Raw genomic sequence first — 27,473 nt, 5'->3', positions numbered from 1 at the left:
AACACTTGCACGCAGCCTTCAAGAATCCGCACTAACTATATGTTATCTTTCTCATATAACGTGTACATGCCAACAGTGGATCACGCCACCTATTGTATTCATTCAATTTATTTTTCCCTTCAACTGTCATTACGAAGTAAGATGAAACTCAATGGATAAAAAAAAAAAAAAAAAAAGGTCATTACATTTCACTACATAATGATATGGATGGAAGTCATTAGGACTGGGGGGAAAGGATGTAAATCAACTATGAGATCGGTTCCGCGTTGGGTTTTATTCATTGTAAGGATGGCCAAGGGAAGAAACAAGTCCGATTTTGGGTCACTGTCGATCTGATGATGGCTTGTCTCATATTGTTTATGAGAAAAATGACATGTAGCCCATATTTTCAATCAGTTCATTATGGTTTTCGAGAGAGGTTTGGGGAGCTAAGGTTCATTTTTATGAATATTTTATGACTATTATTAAGTCATAAAAACATTTGGCAATGTTTTTATGACTTAATTTGGTCACATTAATTAATAGACCTGTCACAATTACTTTGATGTAGATTTGCCCAGTGAGTGATTGCAGGTTGTGGATATTTTGATTGCATTTGTGACCTCAACGCTTGGTATATTGAGAGGGAGTGTTGCTGGGGTTGATAAATTGGCTCATTGTGTTAGGTTATTTAGGTAAGCTAACCGGAAACGCGCCCGTACAAGTTCAATCTGTCGATATCCACTGTATACAAGATGAATTTGTAGAAGTTTGTATATAAGTATTACGCGTGTCAATTATAGCAGGTCAACACTTAATATGTGGGATGTTTGAAAACTAAACCAGAAGTGAGCACCTTGTACGGAATCAAAAGAAATTTAAGGGGGGGGGGGAATAAATAAATACAGAATAATAATTGGTATAAAGTAAAAATTTTATATCAATCATTTATTTTACATTTATTTAAAATTATAAAATATAATTTTATACCAATATTGGTAGACAATTATAAAATTCAATTTAAAACTTATTTCTTAGAAGATAAGATCGAACCATTAATTTTTATTTTATTGTATTTTTATACTGAAATGTGCTTTATATAATCGTATAAAATTATATTTTATATCATTTTATTATTTAAAATATAAATTTATATTATTTATTTATTTTACTTTTTTCATTTAATATTAAAGCGATCTTATTTTAGTCACAAGGTGGCGCTTCGTTAAAATTCCCTTTCCGTAAAACATGTGCAAATTTATGTTAAGTTTCACAAGTGAAAAGCTGAATCCAAAGATCAAACAGGTTTTTCTAAACATTTTAATTCCCGATAAAGACTTAAACAAAAAATACCTTTCAAATAGTGTGCTTTAAGTATCAGAAACTCTTCTTTGTTACATAATGAGACATTCCCCTTTTATGGCGTTCGTTTTTTGTACCTAACCACAAACCTCCCCTTCGAAAGAAAGCACCGAGGTAGACAAGTATCTAAACTGGAGCAATAACCCCTTTATATACCGGCGGCTACTTTCACCTTCACTGGTATGCTAGGACGTAAGTGAAAACCAGCCGTGAAAACCATAGCAGTAAATCCAAGGCAAGTCAGCTGGTCGATGCTGTTATACTCTTCTTTTTTGATGTTAGTCATTTGTTTTTTAACAACCGGAAATACGCATCTACAAGATACATTTCCGTTTGATTGATTCTAATTGCTGACTGCAATGCAAACTTTCAAAAAAAGTAATGCAGCGTGAATTTATAGCAACTGTATTAATTTTATTTTATAAAGCCTGTTCTAAATTGCGAGCAACTTATTTTTCTATGGCGTTTCTTCAATGACCTTTTGTAGGTGGTGTACACATGTACATATACATATTATGTAGTAATGTTTCTGTGCGCTATTTGCGCTCCACACAATGTCTATAGACTTCTTAATCGGGATCGAGGTTACGATAAACTGGCTTTACTTTAAAACACAAACAGCGACAAGGGAAAAGAGAGAGAGAGGAAAAAAAAAAAAAAAAAAGCCAGTTTATTGGTTGACCACGCCTGTACCCGCGTTTCGTCATAATTAACGTGCCGTGCCCAGCACCAATGGACAGAGATTTGCATGTTTCTAATGAAAGAAGGTAAACGTTGAAGTTTTAAAGGGTTCAAAAGCACTAGGCCTACGTGATTATCCAACTATATTATTATTTTTTTTTTTTTTCGGTTTTTCATATGATGTTTATTTAGGCACCAAAGTAACGTGGCTTAGACTAACTGAAGAAACCTGTTCATTACTGGGGAAAGGATAAGGTGTGGTGTGTGGAGTGTGTGTGTGTGTGTGTGTGTGCGCGCACGTGAGAGGGAGAGGGAGAGAGAAAATAACTGGAAGTAGGATAACACTTGTGGATTTGTGTTAAACATCATGGCCAATTGGTAAGTGCTTATTAATAGTTACTGTTATTATTATTATAATAATAATGACTGCATTAGGACTAATGAATATGTAAAAACTAAAACCCCTAAACATTAATACAAAAATTTTATTAGTGTGGTTCATTTTGTTAATTTTTATATGCAAGTAGCTCTGATTAATAGGTAGCCTAATTTCTCTAGACTGTGGTTGAATTTTAAAACAATCTCTTGTGATAATTATGGTTTTTCTTTTGATATAATATTATAGTCATGCCAATATTACGTTTTAGTACTCTTTTTATGTAATTTGTAATAAGTAAAGTCATTTGTTTTAAATCGTCCTTCTAATTTAATAATTTTCCTAGATAGGTCCTAGAAAATTAACTCAGCACTAAATTAGTAATGGATTTATCATTTCGGAGTAATGTAAAATAGTAAAATATATTTTGTGACACTATTTTACACCACTGTACGTCTCTCTATGATATACAAAAGGGTATATATCTTTCATAAGTTATCATAATTATATAAGCCACAACAACTGGGGCCGTGATTCCAGGGTTGCGCCCCTTTTAATGCAAATATTTAATAATATTATTAAAAATAATACAATTATTTAGCGAAACTGAGTGATTAATAATTAAAAGGTGAGTAATTATAGTTATTTTCAAGCATGAACGCAGGAATTTATATATTTTTCAGGTAGAACAATTTACAGTTTTGGATGATTTCAAATATTTATGATCTTAAATAGTATTTAAGATAAAATTCTAATATTCTGCTGTAAAAATATATAAATTATTTCTTAAAGCTCCTCTAGCCACATGACTGTCTTGGAGCATAAACTGAGAGAAATACAAATTATTTCTCTTACATTTATAGCATATAGTTTAGGTACATTTGTAGGTTTTAGGTAAATTATAGTTTAGGTACATTTGTCTACTTTTTTTGTCACACTTGGGCAGATATTTTTGAATTTGGAATTAAAATTGGATTAAGTATAAACTTTTACATTTATTGATTCCTAAATTAAAATTATGCCTAATCATCTGCTTTATTTTCTCAATGGGAAAGTTGTTCCCCGTTCTCGGGTTAGTATGAAAACATTATCGGTGTACTTCTGAAAAGAGCGTAAACCATTTAATTTGAAGTAGAAGAAAATTAATAATAACAACACCCTGGGTATAGGTTAATGAACTAGTTTTTGATTACAACCATAATTTCTGACTGCATCTTTGTTTAGAAAGAAGTCAAAAGATGAGTGGTAAAATAGAATACAGTTAAAATTATTATCAGTTAATATTTTTAAGGACCTTAATTATTTTTTCTCATGGCTTCGCGGAACTTTCCACCTTCATACAGGTAAACTAAGATGTAGCACAATATTTGAAATAATGGATGTACTTACAAGCTTCCTGGATGTGATAAATGGTTCTTGTATCAATGTAGAGATGTAAATCTAAAAGGGAAAACAAGGATTTGTGTCCTTTATGTGAGATATTAATACAAATGCAGAGCGATTTTTTATTAATCGAACTACTTTATGAAGTAGCCTAAGCCTATTAAACAAACTTTACCACCACTTTCATCAAATACAGTTTATATAGAGTTGCCTATTTATTGCACAAAGCGTTGGGCAACGATGCGTACCGAGGTAACTATGGCAACAAAGCATAGGATGCCATTGGTAAGGAGAGAGTATGAAGAGAGATTTTCAGAGAGAGATGACAAAAGGTAGTTTTGTTGTAACAGCAGTATTATTTTAGGACCAATACCATAGTGCGTGGTGTAAGATGGGTGTTTTTATGAAAGAAACATGTTTATTTTGAAACATTAACAGACAAATAATTCAAATAATTTTTTCAATGCCAGGAGACAATTAGTAATAATGTGCTCCGCGACAGTATAGTGGTTACGCCACTTGTCCCTCGTTTGGAGAGATATCGGTTATGCTCGGGGATCGTTAAAATAATAATAATAATATAATCGGTGATAAATATCCAAACAGGCCTATATACTATATAAGACAACAGTCATCTCACTATACAGCCTTTTCGCCAGCAGGCAGTAAAATGACTTAACATAACAGCAAGTCATCGGTTTTAATAGAAAAGGCCAATCATATTTCAGTAATTCTGTAACAATTTTATTATATTCTACATTCGTTTACAATAAAATTTTCGCTATATTGTTAAGCTGGATTTGCATTTTAACTGGATAATTCAGTATATTAAGAGGTTTTTTTATTTGATTTTAATCTAAATTTTTCGTTTTTACACCGACTCTAGTATCCCTCCTCAAGCACCATTAAGTAAAGAAATTCCATACATTGAAAGATTTTTATTCTATTCGGAGAGATAGAGTTGTCTTGAAATAAATCTTTTTTTTTGAAATAAATCTTGAAATAAATCTTTGAATGTTCATTACGTATGCAACTCAGCACTTAAACCGCAATGGCGTTTACCTTACTTCCGTTTCATAGAATAACACCATTTAATACTACTATCGGTATAAAAAGGATTACCGCAAGCAGATTATTGTGCAAATGTAGAAAGTATAGGGCACGAGCCACTCCTTTCCCGTGCCACTGAGTAGGGTTGCCGTCAACAGCCTTTTATCTTATTAAAGTACGTGCTTCTCGTTCTAAGATTCGCGGTAGTCTCAGCTGCAATCTGAATGGGGGGGGGGACTTAAATCTTACGTCATCCGCAGGGTGAAATGTCGAAGGGTTTCGACTAGCGCGTTGTACACACAGAGGGCCGGAGCTTTTGCACGATAATAAAGATCGCTTTACAATCTGTTAAAAACAATTTCTTACGAAGTTTTCCCTGTTTCCTATACCAACAGGAAACTTGTTTTTCTTCCCAATATTTGCACAAAGGGAGCTTTTTTGCATGCGTTCTCGAAAAAGAGGAAAAAAATGTTGATTATTTCCTTCTGCACTGTGGGCAACTAGTTCTTTTAAACCGGAAAGTTAAAAAGCAGCTCTGTTGTTGGAGGATAGACCACTTCGAGCAGGCGTCAGAAAGTAAGGGTGAGCTAGTTTCAATTACAGGGACAGGTGGGGAAAGAATTTAAAGCTGTTTAAGGAAGTCAGGGGAACTAACCGTTCAAGTCGCTGCCCATTTTCTTTGCATTTATACGAAAGGGAGACCTTTTTTCAATTGTCTAACAGGTTAATCACCTGATCTCAAATTACAGGAAACTGGCAGATTATTGGCATTATTCGCAGAGTATTTTACGACTTTTATTTTCATATAAGGACACGGCTTTCTTACACACACTGATTTCTAGTGTCTGCCCCATTTTGTCACGCCAGACCATACTATATTTTGATACTTTATTTTTAATCGAATCTTTAGCGTGTCAACTATCAATTTTCTATTTGCTATCTCTATTGTTTCTGTCTGGTTGGTTGGCTAGTGGTTTCCGGGTTTTTTGGTGCATTGATTACTTTCCTCATAATGCGCCAATTCCTATAGTTATTGTGCTTTATGTTTGTCAAGTGTGTATTTACAGGTCGATTTGCATGTTGTGCTGACTGAAAGACTCAGGATAACTCTCTGGAAGAATCCCGTACACCCTTTATCCGAGATTGGCTAACTTCAGTCCTGATAGAAGTCTTTAAGAATTTTCCTACTCACCGACGAGATTTTAACTTAGATCTCTCCAAAAGGCTGACAAATTACAAACCCACTGAACTGGAGGATTTTTTTGTTTTGTTTTCATGGAACAAGAACCACAAGAACCAAATTGGTTACTATCGTCTTATTTGAACTATAGGAGGTTGATAACGAAACTATTGAATATGGCAAGTCTTGAATTTTGGCTTGTATTGTATTGTCTACTCGAGACGCTTTGCCACTGTCTATGTTTATTTACATAGACAGTGGCAAATACTATGTTTATGGTCCTTGAGGTTGTCACAGACATTTTCTCAGATATGCCAGACAAGCTGTACTTGCTACCTGGGAGTCTAAAACGCTGATGGAACTGATATTCGGGTGACACTCAAGTCAAGTGGACCCAATTTCGGCGAAGTCCGGACGGTCTGTGACAGCCAAATCCTCTGCTTGCACCTTCACGATGGTGGGACTGTTAGTAATCCTGGATATAACCTCCATGCATAAGCACATGGTGGGTGACCACCCAGGTGTGAACCAACGTAAGCAGGGGTCGAGGTGTGGCGCCCACACCACATGGAGGAATGCCGCCCCTCTATGTTACCAGGCAATACTAGGTGGTAGATGACTCTCATCAACCGGTGAAATACCACCACTTTGCTTATTGGAGGCTTGAAGTGGTGGAACCCATGTTTAGTCTCTAGAGCTAAGTTCCGGTCAACCCTTCCCTATCTCTTCCATCATGCAGTATGATTGATGACTTTTGAGGTTATGATGAACGTCGTGGCGAGATCCAATATTCCTTACATTTCGAGGGTACAGCTCTAAAACGGTTTTCGCAGGCCGGCCGCTAGTTAGTACACCGGACCGAACCTATTGGTAACTCTCTAGGAGGCTTCCGGATCAGCTAGTGTATAATCTTGCTACCTCTACTCTGCCAGATAGTGACTGGAGGGAGTCCGAGTAGTGTGTATGCGGGGAGCATTGTCGAGGCCACGTTATGTCAAGGATCTGGGTATATTCTTACCACATGTACGCCATATCCAAAAATTTCATTACTTCATACAGCATGTCCCACCCACTTTTTCTTACTATTGAATACACCATGAATTGCCAAACTAATAGAACAAGCTTATCTGCGAAAAGATCTAAACCTCCCAAGGATTTCCTAATTCATTTCACAAATATACGTGGTCTCAATTCTAATCTCAATGATGTCCATTTCCACTTGCAGTCTGCCAAACCCCATGTACTTTTTCTGACAGAATCTCAGTTATCGGTTGATTCAACTACTGCTCATCTCAGATGCCCAAATTATTCGCTGTATGATTCCTTTCGCCTCAAAGGTGGTACTTGTGCATATGTCCGTTCTGATATTCCCTGTCAGAGACTTGGCAATTTGGAATCTCCTCTCTTTGATCTTCTCTGGCTTAAAATCTTTCTACCTCATTGTGTCAAATTCATCTGTTGTCTCTACCGTTCCCCAAACTCCACTAATCACTTGGAGCTCTTTGACTTCCTCTCGTTGCAACTTGACTTTCTCCAGTCCAACTTTCCTAACAGTGAGGTAATTTTCCTTGGTGATTTTAATGTTCACAACTCCAGCTGGCTTCCGTTTTCTAGTCACACCGACCCAGCAGGTCGAGATGCTGAGGCTTTTGCAATTACTAATGACCTAGCACAGATTGTTCATTTACCTACAAGAATACCGGACAATCCGAATCATACAGCCAATACGCTCGATCTTTTTCTCACAAACAACCCTTCTAAGTACACGGTCGAAGTGAGAGGTCCTTTAGGCACTTCAGACCACAACTTGGTGATTGTCTCTTCTCCAATGGAACCTTTATCTCATGGCTATTCCCAACCTCGTGTTGTTTGGCATTACAAGAATGCAAAATGGGATGACCTGCGAGACTTCTTTTCTTCTTTTCCTTGGTCGGATTACTGTTTCAAAACTTCTGATGTCAACGTTTGCTCAGATCGTGTCAGTGAAATTATTCTTGCAGGAATGGAATCCTTTATCCCACACTCCACTTTAAAATCTCGTCCTTTATCTAAACCTTGGTTTTCCAATAAATGTGCTAAGGCTGTTCAAGAGAAGAATGTTGCATATCGTAATTGGCTTGTTTCTAATTCTTCAGTTTCATTTTCTGCCTACACCAAAGCTCGCAACAATTGTAAAGCAGTTATTAATCAGTCCAAACTAGAGTTTGAACAGGCTAAGAGTAGAAAACTTGCTTCTTGCCCTAATGGTAGCCGAGCATTCTGGTCTCTTGCCAAAGCTATTGGCCGCAACTTTTGCCCATCTCTGCTTCCACCTCTGTCCAAACCAGATGGTTCTGTTGTCACTTCAGCCAAGGATAAAGCTGACCTGCTAGCATCCCATTTTTCTTCCAGCTCATGTATTAATGATCTTGGTAAAACACCTCCCACCATTCCCAACACGGTCCATTCAATGCCTCCTGTGGTCTTCCGTCAAAAGGATATCAGAAGGATTTTGATGAATCTTGATGCTAAGAAAGCTCCAGGTCCTGATGGTATTTCTCCACTTGTTCTCAAAATCTGTGCTCCTGAACTTACTCCTATTCTTTGCCGCCTTTTTTCACTTTCTTATTCCAAAGGTGTTTTTCCTTCTTCTTGGAAATTTGCTCATATCCAGCCAGTTCCTAAAAAGGGTGACAAATCCCTCCCATCCAATTATCGTCCCATTGCAATTACTTCTACTCTTTCTAAAGTAATGGAGAAATCAATTAACCGCCATCTCTTAAACTACGTAGAAACCTTCCGTCTGATCAACGATCGCCAGTATGGATTCCGTCAGTGTCGATCCACTGGTGATATTCTGGCTTATGTTACCCATTTATGGACTACTTCAATGGAAAGGTTCGGTGAAACCCAAGTAGTTGCTCTTGACATCTCAAAGGCTTTCGATCGTGTTTGGCATAAAGGTCTTCTAAACAAGCTTCCATCTTATGGTTTGCCAACTGTTTTTAGTAATTGGTTATCCAGTTTTCTCTCTGATCGCTCACTGAGGGTGATGGTAGATGGCTCTCTGTCTTCTAACTTCTCCACTAATGCCGGTGTCCCCCAAGGTTCAGTTCTTTCCCCCACTCTTTTCCTCTTGTATATCAATGACCTTCTTCCATTGACTGGAAATCCTATCCATAGTTTTGCCGATGATAGCTCATTGCATTCAACTTTCCATTTTGAGAAACCTTGCCCTGCTCAATCAGCTTCAACTTCTCGAAAATCTGCTACCAATTCCTTAAATGCCGATCTTCAGGTAATTCTCCAGTGGGGCAAAGACAACTTAGTTGATTTCAACCCTTCTAAAACTCAGTCTTGTCTTATATCTCGCAAAAAGGATTCTTCTGCTCCTATGCTTATCTTTAGTGACACTCCAATTTCTAGGCAAAAGGATATATCTCTTTTGGGAATTACCCTGACTTCTAATCTCTCTTGGCACAAGCACATTACAAATATTGCTTCCTCTGCATCTAAAAAACTTGGTTTTCTCTTTCGCTCTCGGCGTTACTTTTCTTCCAAACAGCTGCTCACTCTGTATAAATCGCAAATCCGCCCTGCCATGGAATATTGTTCCCACATTTGGGGTGGTGCCCCCAAAACCTCTCTCAGGCTTCTTGATTCCATTCAGAAGAGGGCAGTTAGGTTAATTAATGATTCATCTTTAACAGAGTCTCTCCACTCGCTTTCTCATAGACGTACTGTTTCTGCTGCATGCCTCTTCTACAGATATTTCCATGGGCACTGTTCTTCTGAATTGGCTTCTATAATTCCCGCTCTCTCTTTCAAAACAGTCCGAACACGTGCCGCCACCAGCCAACATCCATTTACTGTTCAACTTCAAACCCACAGAACCAACTTTTCATCTTCCTCATTTATTCATTCAACTGCCGTTTTCTGGAACAACCTTCCTTCATACGTATTTCCTGAAAATTACAATCTACAGAAGTTCAAGTCCAGTGTCAACAAATATCTTCTTTCGTCTTCTCAACCTCCAACCCAAGCACGGTACTAAGTACTATAGGTTCTAATACCTCTCGTGTTTGGGGTTCACATAAAAAAAAAAAAAAAAAAAACAGTTAATCGTTGGTTGACCTGTATAACTTGTCCGTATGTAATACTATTTTATTAAAAAAACTACTAAAATGAGAATTTTTTATAAAAACTGAATGGGTTTTTCATACAGTAGTGCAAATGGGATTCGATTTCGAATGCAATATTCGGTGAAATATTTTTAACATTTATTTGAGGAAAACAAGTCTTCTGAAATTCGTTTCCTAATCTATACGGTAAAGGTTATTCTACCAAGAAAGGTTTCACTTCTGAAAATTGCAGCTTCTGGAAACTAGGCACTTGTGAGGAGACTGATTGAAGTGTTTAAAGCTTTGAATGGATTGAGTATATAATAGTTATGAGAGTATCCTTGGATTGTGGGGAGGTCTCTATGGACTGGAAATGTGCGAATGTATCCCCGATTCATAAGGAGAATCAAAAGGTGACATGAGTAATTACAGACCTGGTAGTTTAACGTCTGTTCAAGAGAAAATAATGGAGTCACTAGTTAAAGAAGTAATGCAGGAATGAGATTATACTGCAGTCACAGCATGGATTTGTGGGACGCTGTTGTCTAACCAATCTGACAGGTTACTATGACGCAGTGACCAAGAAACTGGACGAAAAAAATAATTTTGATAACATATACTTGGATTTCACGAAGGCTTTTGATACTGCTACTGCTACACATAAAAGACTGCTGTACAAATTGGAGAAATGTGGCATTAAGGGCAAGTTACTGCTATGGATAAAGGAGTGGTCTTCGTGGACTAATGTTATTAGAGGAGTCCCCCCAGAGTTCAGTGCTGGGCTCATTATTGTTTTCATTATTTATCAATGATACTGATGAAGCCATCTCAGGCTTAACGTCTACGTTTGCAGATGATACAAAGGTTGGTGTTAACGGCAGTAATCAGGGTGAGCTACTGCAACAAGATCTAGAAAAATTGGGTCGATGGGCTGAGAAATGGCAGTTGAGGTTTCACATTGACAAATGCAAGGTACTGCATATGGGTAGCAGTAATCCCAGAGGAACTTATCAACTGCGTGGTACAACAGTCAGGATAGTGGAAAATGAAAAGAGACCTGGGGATGTGCAGTCAGATATGAAATTCTCTGAGCAGTGCCAGGACAGCTCATGGGGTTTTGTCAATGATATACAGAAACTTTGCTAGCAGGGAAGGAGGTGTTATCCTTTGTACAAGGCCATAGTTAGACCACACCTTGAGTACTGTATACAGGTCTGGAGGTTTCACAGGGCAACCAGATTGAAGGGAACAAAAGGGTGTTCTTACCTAGAAAGTCTTCAGTTCTGCAATTGCATCGTCTGGAGACTAGGAACCTGCTGGGAGATCTCATTGAGGTATTTAAGGTCTTGAATGGATTGAGTAAGCTAACTGTTAATGGCGTGTTTCCTCTTGCTGAGACGACACATATGAGGGGGCATAAATGGCATACATTCAAGTTGAGGAAGGATGGTTGCAGGATAGATGTGTGGAAGTTTGCCTTGAGCCAGCGGGTGGTTGATTGCTGGAAAATGCTTCCATCTGTTGTTGTGGAAGTGCATGATTTGAATAAATTCAATGAAGAACTAGAGAAATTCTTGGAGGGTATGTATGGGTGAAGTGTGTGGGTTTTTTTTTTTTTTTTTTGGCTGATGCTATATAAGCTTAATTTCTCGCATCATTTACCACTATTATTACTACTACTAAACTGAATGATGATGACATCCTTTCTATTTGTCGAGAAACGCACATGGGGTGAAATTAAATTGAAAAAGGATAACTGCATGATATCTGTGCGAAATTTTCCTTTCAGCCAGAATAATCGATTGTTGGAACAAATTTCCATCTGGCGTTGTGGAAGTTCGGCAATTTGAAGTTTGAAGAAATTTAAAGAAGGATTAGACAGATTATTAGTGAGGATGGGCAGATTACGTAGGATTTTTTTTTTAAATCTTTGATAATTATTTTTTAAAAATAATTATCCGTCTTATTAAAGTATGAGATGGCGAAATTGTGGCATGAGAATTCTTATCAATTTAATTTAAGTTCTTCTGATCGCTTTTTTCTTCGCAGATAATGAGTATCTCATACACAGGTTATCCTATACAGAATACTAGTTGCTAGAGCTTTCAAAATTTGCAATGAATACAAAAGATTTGTTCAGTAATTGGTTTAGACAGGCTTGTACATTTATGCCTTTAGACGAATGTGATTTTATTTCTTTCCTAGTCAGCTCTTTCAGATGAGGTTGAAATTTTAAAATCCACGAATTTTATTACGTACTTTATATGTACTCGTATATCTGACGATCAACTTTGCATTTATTCCTAATTTTAATCGGTACAAGCTTTGTGTCAAAAACTGAAAATGATGACGACGTAATTGTTATGCACAAAAATTGCTTTAAATTCGACAAAAGTGATTGCTTATAAAAATCAAAGTCAGGGAAGCATTAGTCCCGTTAACTTTGAATAATTCCTTCCAAATATGTGCAATTTATCCCCCTCCCCCTCAGTACAACTTGACTTACTGGAAGATTTCATCATCGCCTCTGTGTACAGTTACTACTAGATTATTTCAATGTACGTAGCGTTATCCTCTTCATTTCGCTTAATGAATATTCTGTATAATCAAACAGCTTCTTTGAATTTTGTGATTATTTATAATTTCACCGAAAAAAATACTCGGACGCTCCATCTTATTTTATTAATTAAAAAAAATTGAGCATAACTACGTTATTTTAATTTTTGACCATATTCTTTAGCAGATTCTACCGCACTTAATGGATAAAAGTCCATTAATTAATGGATAAAAGATACCAGACTCTCATACTTTCCAAATTTCCTATTTAGATTATTTCAATGTACGTAGCGTTATCCTCTTCATTTCGCTTAATGGATATTCTATATAATCAAACAGCTTCTTTGAATTTTGTGATTATTTATAATTTCACCGAAAAAAATACTCGGACGCTCCATCTTATTTTATTAATTAAAAAAAATTGAGCATAACTACGTTATTTTAATTTCTGACCATATTCTTTAGCAGATTCTACCGCACTTAATGGATAAAAGTCCATTAATTAATGGATAAAAGATACCAGACTCTCATACTTTCCAAATTTCCTATAAATGTACACTCCTGCTAAACGTTTGTAATCAAAGCTTATGACAATAGTTTTTGTTATTTTTTTCGAAGGCTAGCCGGGTGGGTAAAGTGCCTGCGTGGCAACCCAAAGATCGCGTGTTCGAATCCTGCCTCGGGCTTGGATAAGAGTAAATGCAAAAACTTTGGGAGGTGTATTATGGCCACAAAAGCCGATGCGCCAACAACTAACGAAAAAAAGAATTTTTTTTTTTCGAAATTAGCTATTATCTATGACAATGTAAAGGTTTAATTTAAAAAACAAGATATTACAAAGTATTTTAAGATTTTTTTTTTTAAGCATTGAAAAATTTACAGCAAAAAAATTGAAATGATTAATATTAACAACTATAGATTTTTCATCAAAATATCCTCCACAAGATTTATCACTGCCTTACACAGACGTGACATTCTGGCGATTAATTTTATAATTGTATCTTGACTAACATTATTCTAAGCAATCTGCAAGGTATCCCATGCATTTTGTGAAGATGGACAGACTTCACGGACTTGACGGTTCAGTTAATCTGATAAGAGCTCTATTAGGTTTAAATCAAGCGACTGGGTGGCCACACTATAAATCGCAATATCCCCTCTATTTGCTAGAAAGTCCCTTCATGGCTTAGAGTCGTGCTTCGGATAATTGTCTTGTTGCAATATAAAATTTCTTCGACGTCCAGAGGATACTGTATTATATATAAGAATTTTTTTATAGACTTATTTTCTTAAAATTCCTTCAATTCTGACGATGGTGCCATCGTCAGAAACTCCAGAAAAACAGCAGCAACCTGATCATAATGGATCCAAACATTTCAAAATTGGACTCATCCGTCCACAGTAGGAATTTCCACTCTTCAGTTGTTCAAAGTTGATGGCACTTAGCCCAAGCCAACCGTTTCTTTCGATTTCCCTGTTAATAAGGGTTTTCGGACTGCTACACGACCATGAAGTACTGCTTGTTTAAGACGAAGCATTACTGTGGATGTAGACACGGAAGTTTCTCTTTTCCCATTGAACTCAGCTCGGATTTTTGGTATAGTACGTCGTGAATTGCGTTTAGAAATCAGTGTTATCGTGTGGTCCATTGTTACGCCCAGTCGTCCTGATCGTGGTTTGTCCTTCAAACTGCCAGTCTACTTGAATCGTCGAATGGTAGTTTGTGCTTCTTTAAATGAAATACCTAGAATTGTGCCAATATTTCTCATAGAATAACTTTCTTTATATAGAGTTATAATAATACTTTTTTTCAACGTTCAGTTCCTTATTTCTTCCCATATTTATTACGAAACACACAAAACTTACACCGAACACTCTTTCTGAATGACGGGTGTTCGATTTTGTAAGTTACACTCTTACTCCTTAATTTATATTATTGCAAAACACTCTATAATAATCTACAGTCTTCTATAGTATTGAAACAATACTTCTACTTCCTTGAATATTCTAGAATTATCTACATTGTTCTATCACATCCAGGCGTCTTCTACACCTTTCTAGAATATTCTAAAAAATTCTTAATATTTAAGTTTTTGATTTTTACACATAATAGAAAATATTTTAATAAGAATGGCAAACAAATTGGTCCTATTTTAATAAAAATTTTGAAAAATGAAGCGTGATTCCAAACTTTTAGACGGGAGTATTCATAAATGGACGTCTGAACGTTCCTTTTACGTATCTATCATGTTTTATCTCCTGATGCCGTGTATTATTGCATTGATTTATTAAGTGGATTTCATACACTATTTTTTACTAACCAAATTCAACACGATCATAATTTATCCAGCTAACCTTTTTCCTGTTCAGTGCAAGAATCGCAAGCCTTAAGCAAAACAATTAATTCACTTAAGCATAAACCCTGTACTGAAAGTCCTCGTGGGTAGCATTTTGTGTAATCACCGTTATCCAAGTAACTGAACACGGGGTGGGAAAGACCTCATTTCAAATCTTGTAAACGACGAGAGGAATTACAGACCTATTATATATGGTGCAATATGACCTAAGTCGCTGATGCGACTAAAATCCTACAACAACCGCTATGAGGAACCAGATAAGAGTCCCATGTTTGCTTTTCGGATCTCCAATTCATGTTTAATAGATACTTTTAACATTTCCTTTCCGTTTCATTTATCCATGATATTTAGCACATCTACAAAGTATTTTCCGTTTAAAAGTCTCCACCCTCCCAAACTTCGATTAATTTCAATAGCACCTGGTTTTATAAATACTATTAAAATATTTCTAGCCTATTTTTAACACCTCAGTTCTGCATTTATCATCCACAAACCATACATTATATCCAGCAAAAAACACATCGACAGTATCTTGTCTGACACTTTTAACTGAAGATTTTTTTTTTCTGCTTGGCAGGCTGGTTCCCAGTTGCATGCGATATTTCGTGACATCTCGGTCACTTTTCATTTTCTATCCATTCTTCCATTACTTCATCTTAAAATCTTTTTAATATTTCTGGTCTTTTATTAGAATTTTTAAAACATCTTTTCAAATTTTGTATATCAATTTTAATGACTGTATTCATTCGTCCCAGTTCATTCATCTATCCCACCCAGTTCGTGTTCTACAAGTTGGCATACTGCCAGCTCTGTCATTTTAGCATTTTTAATTTATTTTTTTAAATCAACTAATTTTTTTCATACATCAGTGACAGCGCTTGAACTGCTTAGTCATCAAGAAATCAAACAACGCTATCTTTATCAAATAACCCATTAACAAAATTAAGATTTTGGTAATTACTTTAAAATTTCCAGAATGTTCATTAATCGAAACAAATGCCTTTTAATTATCCAAGTAATTGAATTGTGATTTTCCCATTTCAAAGAATAACATTTTATTATACTCCAATCAGAATCGAACTTGGATAAAGGTCACGGTCCTTTATTCAAGTTCGCAGAGGATAAGTTTATTATTCGGAATTGCACTTCTATCTACCTTCTATCCTTCTGCACTTCTATCCTTATGAACAAGCTATATTTTATTGACAGGTTATGTATGCTCTATTGAAATGAAAAATATTTTGTTTATAAAGCAGGATTTGGTGTCAAAGATCTAAAAATCATTATTCTATATGACTTCTACCTTTGTTTTTATCTCTAGCTGCCTCTGCTGTCCAGTCTCTAGCAGCTTCCTATCGATTCAAAAACAGAATTTTTTTCCCCTCGTCTAAAACTACCATTTTTCTAATTCCAATTTCTTCGTCTGGTCACTGAATATTCTTTTTAAAAATTGTTTCATTTTCCGTAACTCTGGTCCATCGTGCACTAGTTGATTCCAATGAAATCCTTGAAGGAACTTTCGTTATTTACATATTTATTATTAATCATTAAGTGAGAATTCATTCTGAGATGGACAGCAGGGTGGCTGCAGGGCAGGAGGCAGAGTGTTGTGAATAATGGATATTCTTCAGGCTGATCTAACATTAGAAGTGAGGGTTTCCCAAGGTTCGGTCTTGGGACCACTACTGTTTCTGATTTTCATAAATGATATTGACGAAGGGATAAATGGCGTAGTGTCAAAATTTGCAATTATATGAAGATTGGGAGAGTGGTTAGTGATCAGCGCCAAGAAACTCTTCTTCAGGATGACTTGGGTGGGCTTTAAAGATGGTCAGAAAATCAGAAGCTATGTTTTAATGCAACAAAATTGGTATAGTAACCACAAAACAGCTCATTCAATTGGGGAGGGTGAATTAATACAGGCTGCAAGGAAGCCTAATGACTTCCTATAAATAATTTATCGAACATTTGCTTGTAGATATAAGAGACCAAACTCCATGACATGAGGCCATTGTAAAACTGCAATTGGATTATTTTGTTCAAGTATGGAAACTGCACTTGGAATATTTTGTTCAAGTATGAAAACTGCACCTAAAGAGATATCGAACTTCTTGTGTGTCCAAAGATGATCAATCGCTTCGTGAAATATGTAAAAGGAGGCCTTATGAGGAAAGATTTCGAATATGTGGATCAGAGATCTTGACAACCAGGAACCTTAGAAGGACCCTGTCTAAAGTCTAAAGGACGAGGTCTAAAGGTCTTTAAGAGTGGGTAGTAATACAGTGGTGTGCAAAACTTGAGGACCAACACTACTTCTAAGGGTTTCAACCATAAAATCTCTACTTAAGGCACTCTTTACTCATGAGAGTAGATTCAGTCTCAGCAGCAATTCTGGACGTCAGTTAATCTGGCGAGAGGTTAGCACACGGTATGACCCCGCAAACATCACTGAAAGGGATCGATATGGCGGTCGAGGTGTTCTCGTCTGGGGAGGCGTTATCTTGGATGGATCTCAGGTAGATAGTAAGGTTTTCCCCCACATATCTGGGGTTTTTCGTCCAGCAAAACAGACAAATCAAACATAGAACACACGCAATTAACAGACATATGACACACAGCATGGCAGATGAATTTCATTATTCGGGTGGCCTAAAAATAATAGTTTGGTTTTTTTTTTTTTTTTTCTGGTTATCGTGGATGGACGTACACAACTTCAGATACTGGAAGGCGGTACTGTAACCGGTGCACGCTACTGTACTGAGGTAATCCTTCCCTATGTGCGTCTGTTCCGAGTTGCCATTGGCCACGAGTTCGTGTTTATGGATGATAACTCCCCACCGCACTGCAGCTGTTGATATGCTTTTGGAAACTGAGGATATTGTTCGTATGGATTGGCCTGCCCGTTCCATAGATCTAAATCCCATCGAACACATATGGGACGCTCAGGGGAGACGCCTAGCGGCACGTCCACACCCACCAGAAAATGTTCACTAGCTGAAGACGGCTCTGACAGAGGAATGGACGCTGTTACCGTAAAAACTTATCAACAACATTGTTCTAAGTATGGACAGACAGTGCAAAGCCTGCATCGATATTAGAGGTGGCCATATCTCCTACTGAGGACCACCTCTTCCCTTTGTTCCATTTTTGGCAGTGATGCATCTGTATCATGGCAGCCAGTGCTACGTTGCCATTTTTGAATAAAGTCCGTCTGTATCGTTTTGTTTACGTTGTTGTGTCGGTGTTGTTTCCTTCATCATTTCTGTACCTCACGAGGTTCCTTTGGTATGCTTTTCCCATATCCAGGCCACTCCTATGAGAAGCTACAGGTGAAAACCTGACTGGTCCTTAAATTTTGCACACCAGTGTGTGAATGAAGGCCAGATTTTCACTGTTATAAATGATTCCTTTTAGAGGCGATAAATTCAAATTACATGGAAAGAGGTTCAGACTGCATTATAAAAAGTTTTCTTTTAGCAGTGAGTTGATAATTATTGGAATACGTTAGCATCGTGGGTGGGTAGTTGAAGTTACAGCTTGGGAAATTCAAAAATCATAGGTATCTACCTGAGTGTGGTGAAATACAGAGATAGTTTATTCTTTATGTATTTTATTTTTATGATTTATTTATTTATTACTTTATTTAATTTCTACATTGTGCAGCAAAAGGCGGGGGCTTCCTTGGACTAGATGGCCAATACCAGTAATGCCATTTATCGATCTGTCTATTCTTCAGCCACCCATCCGACACAGTTACTCATGAGTTGGATGTATGAAAACCTTTCGACATAAGTTTATTTGGATTTTAGCAAGGTATCTGACTCATTCCCTCATGAGAGGTTACAGTATAAACTGGAATGTGTTGGCATTACTGTAAAAATTCTAAGATGTACTCATATTGCTGAGTGGCCTCATATTAGGCAACTACCGCTACCTGCCTAGATAATGGGCAACATACATGATGGGTCCATGAACTCGTGTTGCTTGTGCCACACACGAAGGCGTCTGTCGGCGTGTGGCGTCGGGTATTGGACTCATCCGACCAGCACCCTCGTTTCCAGTCCTCCAGTGTCCAACCAGCGTGTTGTTGACCCCATATAGCATTCGCCGTCGGCGAGTAGAGGGTGTCTCTTGTGTCGTCTGCTGTGGAATCCCATATGTCTGAGTGCGCGGCGCATCCTCATTTGGGATATTGTTCTTGCATTCTACATAGTGCATTGCGGTGTCAACTATCGTACAGTGACTTGCCGTTGAGCCCGTACAATACGCTGCACCCTTCGATCACCTTGTGTATTCCTTTACAGTTATGTCGGCAGGAGGTGGGTTGACCCGTCCGACATCATTCTTTGTACACCTTAACCGCAGTGGGCTGTAAGAAACCGACAAGACATGTCATTTCCGATATGGAAGCTTCCGACGTAAGAGCTCCCACAATTATGCCCTTTTAAAATTCCGTGATATCTTTACTACGTCCCGTAACTTCTTCTTTATGATTTTGACTTGCACGATCAGATGCAAATTACCGCTGTTCTAGCGTACGGAGCTGTTTGCCTTTTTATACTGCAGTTTATGTGGCATAGTCCATTACGGATGGTGTGATCACTGAGTACATATATATATATAAATGAATATTTATTTATTTATATATATTAAGAATTTGTGCCGAAACAACTAAGACCATGAGACATCAATGTATATACTGTATCTATAAATTAAGTGTATCGCTAAAGAACAACAATCAATTTTGTGGCAGTCGGGAAAAAAAACAAAACAATAAAAGTTGCACTGTTCTTTTACGGATTTCCGCCAATGAAATCGATGAAATTCCGTAACTGACACGAGGAATTTTTACATGGGCTTTTCATACCTTGGGCGAGTTAGTCCGTGTCAGGCGCGGGTAGTTTTTCTCTTCTAGAATTCTGGTTTTTATATCAGGCAAACCGACCGTAAAATGCACGCAATTTATAGACAACTACACTTTATAGACAATGTACGAGCTTCGGTTTGGGTAACCCTAATATATAAAATGTTTTGGTTTGTACGAAATCTGTATCCTACGCATTTACTTATCTGTTATCCTTCCAGCTTCATGCTAAGGAAAGCAGTCTTATCCATTTAGCTCTTATTTTCTTACTATTTCTCTCTCACCAGCTCTTCTCAGCAAACGCCTCTTTTTTCCACCTCTCTCTCTCTCTCTCTCTCTCTCTCTCTCTCTCTCTCTCTCTCTCTCTCTCTCTCTCTCTCTCTCTCCTGGTCTTTTCACACACATCTCTTAGAACTTCATTTCCATCGCTTGCATTCTGATAATATCCTTCTCCCGCATTACCCATGATTCCGATCTATAGGTTATTACTGGTACATAATAAGCTCTATAGAATCTTAAACCTCTTAGCTACCTCCTTTCTCAAAAATAAATCTTTCACACAGTCATAAAACATTCTTCTTTGGTATGTTCTACATGTCTCCTTATTAATTCTCCCTTCTTTATCTACTGTACTCCCTAAATATCTGAAACTATCCACTTCTTCCTTCTTTCCTTCAATAAGGATGTTAATCCTCTTCCTTCCATCCTTCCTTGTCATTTTCATTGCGCTACTCTTAGCATCACTAAACTTTAAATTACATCTCTTTGTCTGCTCCATCCAGCTTTCCACCTGCTCCTGTACCTCCTCCTCTACATCCCCATAAATCAACAAATCATCAGCACACATCATCAGTCATTTTTTTCTGTCCGAATCATCACTCATTTTTCCCCCACAGCATTCACTATATCGTTCATTACTAGTATAAACAGTATAGGTAAGAGTGCATTGTTAATTTCAAACCATCCTCTGTTTACAACCATTGTTTTCATACAGCTTTCAAGTCCCTCTGTATAGACTTTTAATACTTTCGATCAACGACTTCCCTACTCCCTATTTCCTTAACACTTTCCATACCCTTCTTCTCTCTAAGCTATCATATGCCTTTTCAACATCTAAAAAAGCCATCCACAGATCCCTTCCATACGCGTAATGTTTTTCCATCATTTGTCTCACAGCACAAATTAGATTCGTGGTCGATCTACTTTTTCTGAAGCAGCTCTACTTGTCCTTCATCCTACTTCAACCTTTTCTAGTACTTTCCTCTCCACTATTCTTTCGTATAATTTTCCTACGTGATTAATAAGGCAATCCCTCTATAATTCTCATACTTTCAAATCACGTCCTCTTCTGTCTCCTTTTTATATATAGGCACAATAAATCCTCTTTTCCAGTCTCTGGGTATCTTTTTCTCCTCCCATACTACTTTCATTACTCTGTGCACCAACTGCAGTCCTGCTTGGCCAGCACATCATACCATTTCTACAGTCACTTCATCACACTCTGGCGATTTTCCTCCTTTCATTTTTTCCATTGTTTTCGCCACTTCACTTCTTGATATCCCTCTCTTCCCCTCCTCTCTTTCCTCTACCTTTTCTTCCATTGTATCTCATTATTTCTGATGTTCAATAACTTCCTAAAATAGTCTTACTGCCTCCTTATTCTTCTTCATTTGTAATTATTCTTCCCATCTCATTATACAGGTAATATTGTTCCTTCCTATCCCTTCTCCTATTTTTCATTAATCCATATGGCATCCTTTTTCCATTATCAACGCTTCGCAGATCCGGTGACCAACTCTGCAACCATGTCTTCTCTTCTGCCTTTTTTATATTCTCTCTCCGTGACTCCTCCGTTGGGCTACATCTCTTTCTAAATGCCCTATTCTTCCTTAGAGTAGCCTCTTTTGCTCTCTCGTTCCACCACTGTGTCTCTTTCCATCTCCTCACACCATTTGTCCTCCCACACACTTCCACTTCCTCCGCAGTTGCAACCAAAGCCTTTTTAAATCCTTTCCATTCCTTCTCTACTCCTTGTACTTCATTCTTCAGCCTCATTTTCTCTATCTTTTCTCTATACATTTTTCCTATATCCTCATTTTTCAACCTCCATATCTTAATCTTCCCCACTTCTCTTCTTTTATTTCTCTCTTTTGTCAATTCTAGCTTCCCTATAAGTAATCTATGAACACTGGCCAACGCTACTCCTGGTAATACCTTAATATCCTTCACTCTCGCCCATAGGTCACTACTAATCAATAGTCAATTATTGACTTCTGTTTCCAATCCCAGCTATACCTGTATCTTATATAAAATTTGTTAATGAAGGATATCATTATTATATATTTATCAGGAAACTGATCATAATCGAAATTATACGAGGTTATGATTCATAAAATTACATATAAATAAACAATCGCATTTTACGAATCCTTTTGGATCACTCAAAAGGATTTTCTTTTCCAATCCTTTTGGATGATCCGTATTTTATACAATAGCACCCGTTGGTGCTATTATATAAAATATGAGTAAGCTATCATAATTGCCAAAATGGTGCTATACTAAGTAAAGTGAGATTTGTTGTTTAGGGTTTTTTTTTTAATTTCAAAGGTATTACTAGGGTGCAAAGAATTTTTTTTCAAGGAATGGGTCTCGACTGCTACATTTTTCACATCTCAATCCCGTGATGATTTTGTATGGGGGGCTACCTATAAGACACTTGCAAAAATCGTCCATGAATCACCGAGAATCTAAAAATTGAAGAACTGTACAACAAATTGAAAAACTACACATTTCTTCACTCGTTTGAATCAAGTTATTAAATTCAACGTAACACATTATGTTGCTAATTAACGATTTCTATTTAAAAAAAACAACAGAACTCTACGATATGCTGTTAATTACGTTGATATTAGTTTTTTAATTTGTATATCTCATTATTAACGATCTAACCACAAAAACTATTATTTTGAAATACTCAGGAACTCAAATGAAACCTTCTCGAAATAACTAAGGCAAAAAGCAATGTCGGAAAATAAAACCATCAAAAAAAAAAAAAAAAAAAAAAAAAAAACGTTTTAACAACTCGCACGTAAAACACCTCATTATTTGGGAAATTCCATGGAGACTCCTGCATATCATTATGTGGTTGTGAAAACTCAGTACTAATCAGAACACACTCCACAAATACCCATCAGTTGGCAGATGCCATTCCGGTTATTTCGAGACTGTCTAACATTCTGCCTACGCAGTGTATTTGCTAGTTTAAAAAGGACAAATTTCCTGACAACCTGAAACTGTTTCATTCCATTACAACTTAGGAGTCTCTCTCTATTCTTATCTGCCTTATCTCTTCATCTCTGTGTCCATCATCCGGTATAACATGTGTGACTCTTCCCGTACGGATGTAGGTCGCGTGTAGGAATACGGAGGTGAAAATGACGGACAATAAAACGAAGCTATACCTCACGACATCGGCTCTCGCACGAAGATGGAAGTTTTCTTATCTGCGTACGTGACAGCGAACAACCAACGTATGATTAGTAAGCTGTTAAACATTTAGATTTGAAATGCTCGAGATATCAAATAAAAAGGCAGAAAGTAGAAACTAACCCGTACATAATTGCCGGCTAAGTTAAGTGCTATAGTATGGGGAAGCGACCTTCGGCTAAAAGGAAACTCATCACAGAAATGTACTTTATGGTTATTTCGTGGTTACAAAATCATAGTTTTGTAGTAGTGTAAGCGACGCCAGTCACGCTAGGCATTTTTATTTGTGAAAACGCAGTTTGGAGTGCAGTGTTCTTTTACTGCCAAATGGCGGTTTTATTATTTGAGAACTGATTTGAATTTTCTTTAACGCTTTATATGTCTGGCTGCTGTTTTATTTTTAATCTTTATTTATTTATTAAACAGTCAACAGATATCTAAAGAATACTGATATTGACAATATTTTAAATTTAAAAAAAGATCCTATCCTTTGTAGCCACATAAACAAGGAATTATTTATTTATCAAACGTTGCCTCCCACCTCCACCCCAGCAATCAAACAAGTCTATGTGCTAAATGTGAATTATTCAAGGTTTTTCTTCTTACACGTCCTCCGTGAAAGTATACAGGAATACCTCGCATAACGCGGTTAATTCGTGCCAAAAAAATACCGCGCTGATCGAGGTATTATTAGTATGTATTTTAATGTAATGCGTTCCGACAGTTTGATTATATGAGTCGAGTTGCAAAAATATATAGGTGTTTGTTTACTATAAATTGATGCACACGAAGTTCTTGCAAAAAAAGAAACTAAAATGATAAAAATGAAAAATACTAGTAAGTACAGCAGAAATGATTTTTATTGCAGTATGTACATACCAAAAGAATATAAGTGAAGCATGTACTGTATTTTTATTTTGAAAAATAACTGATCAGCTTAGTTTGCACAGTTTTTTTCTTCATTTTATCTGCATACATCTCTTTATAACATCGAATGTCATTTTGCAACGCCTGCCTTACTTTCATACCTCGTTAGATGTTTGGATCTAGACGAACACTCAGCGCCATTACATTTCTTCTTTCCACTCATATTTGCGTATAAAGGTGTAACGTTTTTAAAATATAATCTTTAATAAAAATACACAGCGAAAAATATTTGTACAGCTTACGCACATTCAACGATCTCATCGCTCGGAATCTAGGGTTTACTAATGTATGAATGCTAGCAGAGTCCGTATATAATGGGAGTTGCGACAACAGTCAGAATGGCCTTGAATCCATAAAGCGTTGGCCTACGTGCTGGCATTATAATACATACATATCAAATGTATTGGTGCGTAAGGCATTTAATTTTTTTTTTTTCAATTTGTAAACCGCGTTGCAGCTAAACTCGCGATGTTCGAAACCGCGCTGTGCGAGGTATTCTTGTAATGCTATGGCTACTTGTCATTTGTTTGGAGAGGTATGGATTCAAATCTTGTTGATGAGTAAAGGAATTTCTAAACGTCTCTTCAATCGAGGCTGTAGTTAGTCAATCTTAGGCGGAATGAGTAGGATTTCTCCTCGTGAGATAGATTTTTCTAGATTTCTCAGCACGTAATTTGCTCCATGAATACGTTCTTGGGACTTTTTCAGGTTGAGGCTGAGTTATTTAGTCTGAGGGGGAGTTTTGTAGTGAGTTAGTCGGTCTTGGGCGAGGGTAGGTGTGGGTTCTCTTCCCCTCCGGAAACTCGAGTATTGATCGTGTTTGGCATAAAGGTCTTCTAAATAAGCGTCCATCTTATGGTTTTACAACTGTATTATGGTTTTACAACTTTTTGTAATTGAGTATCCAGTTTACTCTCTGACCACTCACTGTGGGTGATGGTAGATGGCTCTCTGTCTTCTAACTTCTCCACCAATGCGGTGTTCTCCATGATTCAGTTCTTTCTCCCACTCTTTTCCTCTTGTATATTAATGACCTTCTTCTATTGACAGAAATTCTATCCATAGTTTTTTCTAATGATAGCACATTGCATTCCACCTTCCAGTTTGAGAAACCTTGCCCTGCACAAGCAGCCTGAACTTCTCAAATATCCGTTACCAATTCCTTAAATGCTGATCTCCAAGTAATTCTCCAGTGGGGCAAAGATAACTTAGTTGATTTCAATCCTTCTAAAACTTAGTCCTGTATTATATCTCGCAAAAAGGATTCTTCTGCTCCTATGCTTATCTTAAGTGACACACTGAATCCTAGACAAGATCATATTTCTCTATTGGGGGTTACCCTGACTTCTACTCTCTCTTGGCATAAGCTCATTACAAATACTGCTTCCTCTGCATCTAAAAAACTAGGTTTTCTCTTTCACTCTCAGCATTAATTTTCTTCCAAACAGCTGTTCACTCTGTACAAATCGCAAATCCGCCGTACCATGGAATATTGTTCTCACATCTGGGACGGTGTTCTCCCCTCCAAACCTCCCTCAGTCTTCTAGGTTCCATTGAAAACAGGGTAGTTAGGTTAATTAATGACTCATCTCTAACACAGCCTCTTTCTCTCTCTCATAGACGTTCTGTTTCTGCTGCATGCCTTTCCTATAGATATTAAAAAATTCGGTTTTCCATGGGCATTGTTCTTCTGAATTGGCTTCTATAATTCCTCCTCTCTCTTCCAAACCAGTCCGAACACGTACTGATACTAGTCAGAATCGTTTTACTCTCCACCTTCAAACTCACAGAACAACTTTTTTTCTTACTCATGTATTCATTCAACTTCCGTTTTCTGGAATAACCTTCCTTCATACGTATTTCCTTAAAATTACAATCTACAGAAATTCAAATTTAATGCCAACAAGTACCTTCTTTCATTTTCTCAACCTTCAGGCCATGCACCATACTAAGTACTATAGGTTCCAATAACTGTAGTGTTTGGGGTTTTCATAAAAAAAAAAAAAAAAAAAAAAATCGATCACAGAACACACGACTTACATATACGGCAAAATATAGTCTAAGTTACATCATCAGCATCATTTGGTACCTCATCAATGCGCCAAAAAAAATTCCAAAACAACGGGCTAACCAGGTTTCAAACTCAAGCACGTATATACATTGCCTGTAATTAGGAGTATATACGAGGCTAATACGTCTTATGATAAATGTATCAGCGGTTGTATAATCAGTTTAAAGAGAATGGAAGTGTTTAGAAAAGTAAATATACAGGACAGTCGAGAACCTACACTGGTGTGCAAAATTTAAGGACCAGTCAGGTTTTCACCTGTAGCTTCTCACAGGAGTGGCCTGGATATGGGAAAAGTATACCAAAGGAACCTCGTGAGGTACAGAAATGATGAAGGAAACAACACCGACACAACAACGGAAACAAAACGGTACAGAGGGACTTTATTCAAAAATGGCAACATAGCACTGGCTGCCATGTACAGATGCATCACTGCCAAAGATGGAACAAAGGGAAGAGGTGGTCCTCAGTAGGAGATATGGCCACCCCTAATGTCGATGCAGGCTTTGCACCGCCTGTCCATACTTAGAACAATGTTGTTGATAAGTTTTTGCGGTAACATTGTCCATTCCTCTGTCAGCGCCATCTTCAGCTGGTCAATATTTTCTGGTGGGTGTGGACATACTGCTAGGCGTCTCCCTAGAGCGTCTCATATGCGTTCGATGGGAGTTAGTTTGGGGAAACGAGCAGGCGATTCCATACGAACAATGTCCTCACTTTCCAAAAGCATATCAACAGCTGCAGTGCGATGGGGTGTGGCGTTATCATCCATAAACACGAACTCAAGGCCAATGGCACCTCGGAACAGACGCACATGGGGAAGGATTACCTCAGTACAGTACCGCCTTCTAGTATCTGGAGTTGTGTACGTCCATCCAAGGTAACGCCACGACCGCCATAGCGATCCCTTTCAGTGGTATTTGCGGGGTGATACCGTGTGCCAGCCTCTCGCCAGATTAGCTGACGTCCAGAATCACTGCTGAGACTGAATCTACTCTCATTAGTAAAGAGCACCTTAAGTAAATATTTTGTGGTTGTATCCTTTAGAAATAGTGTTGGTCCTTAAGTTTTGCATACTAGTGTATAAGGAAGCCATTAACCGCG

The 27,473-nt window shown here is 37.4% G+C and overlaps 1 protein-coding gene across 1 annotated transcript in view; it reads left to right on the top strand.

The window, feature by feature from the left end:
* Nucleotides 1-2,320: 2,320 nt before the first annotated feature.
* The window catches only part of LOC150077814 (salivary peroxidase/catechol oxidase-like), a 106,032-nt gene continuing 80,879 nt past the window's right edge, over nt 2,321-27,473 (top strand). The window contains exon 1 of the mRNA XM_090384369.1: nt 2,321-2,400. Within this exon, the coding sequence (XP_090240495.1) occupies nt 2,390-2,400 (11 nt within the window). The 5' untranslated portion in view covers nt 2,321-2,389. The remainder of the gene's footprint in view (nt 2,401-27,473) is intronic.

This window comes from Mastigoproctus giganteus, chromosome 11 (assembly GCF_048544385.1).
Source record: "Mastigoproctus giganteus isolate SK-2022 chromosome 11, ASM4854438v1, whole genome shotgun sequence".
Classification (NCBI taxonomy): domain Eukaryota; kingdom Metazoa; phylum Arthropoda; class Arachnida; order Uropygi; family Thelyphonidae; genus Mastigoproctus; species Mastigoproctus giganteus.
This window is presented reverse-complemented; position numbering and strand designations above follow the sequence as displayed.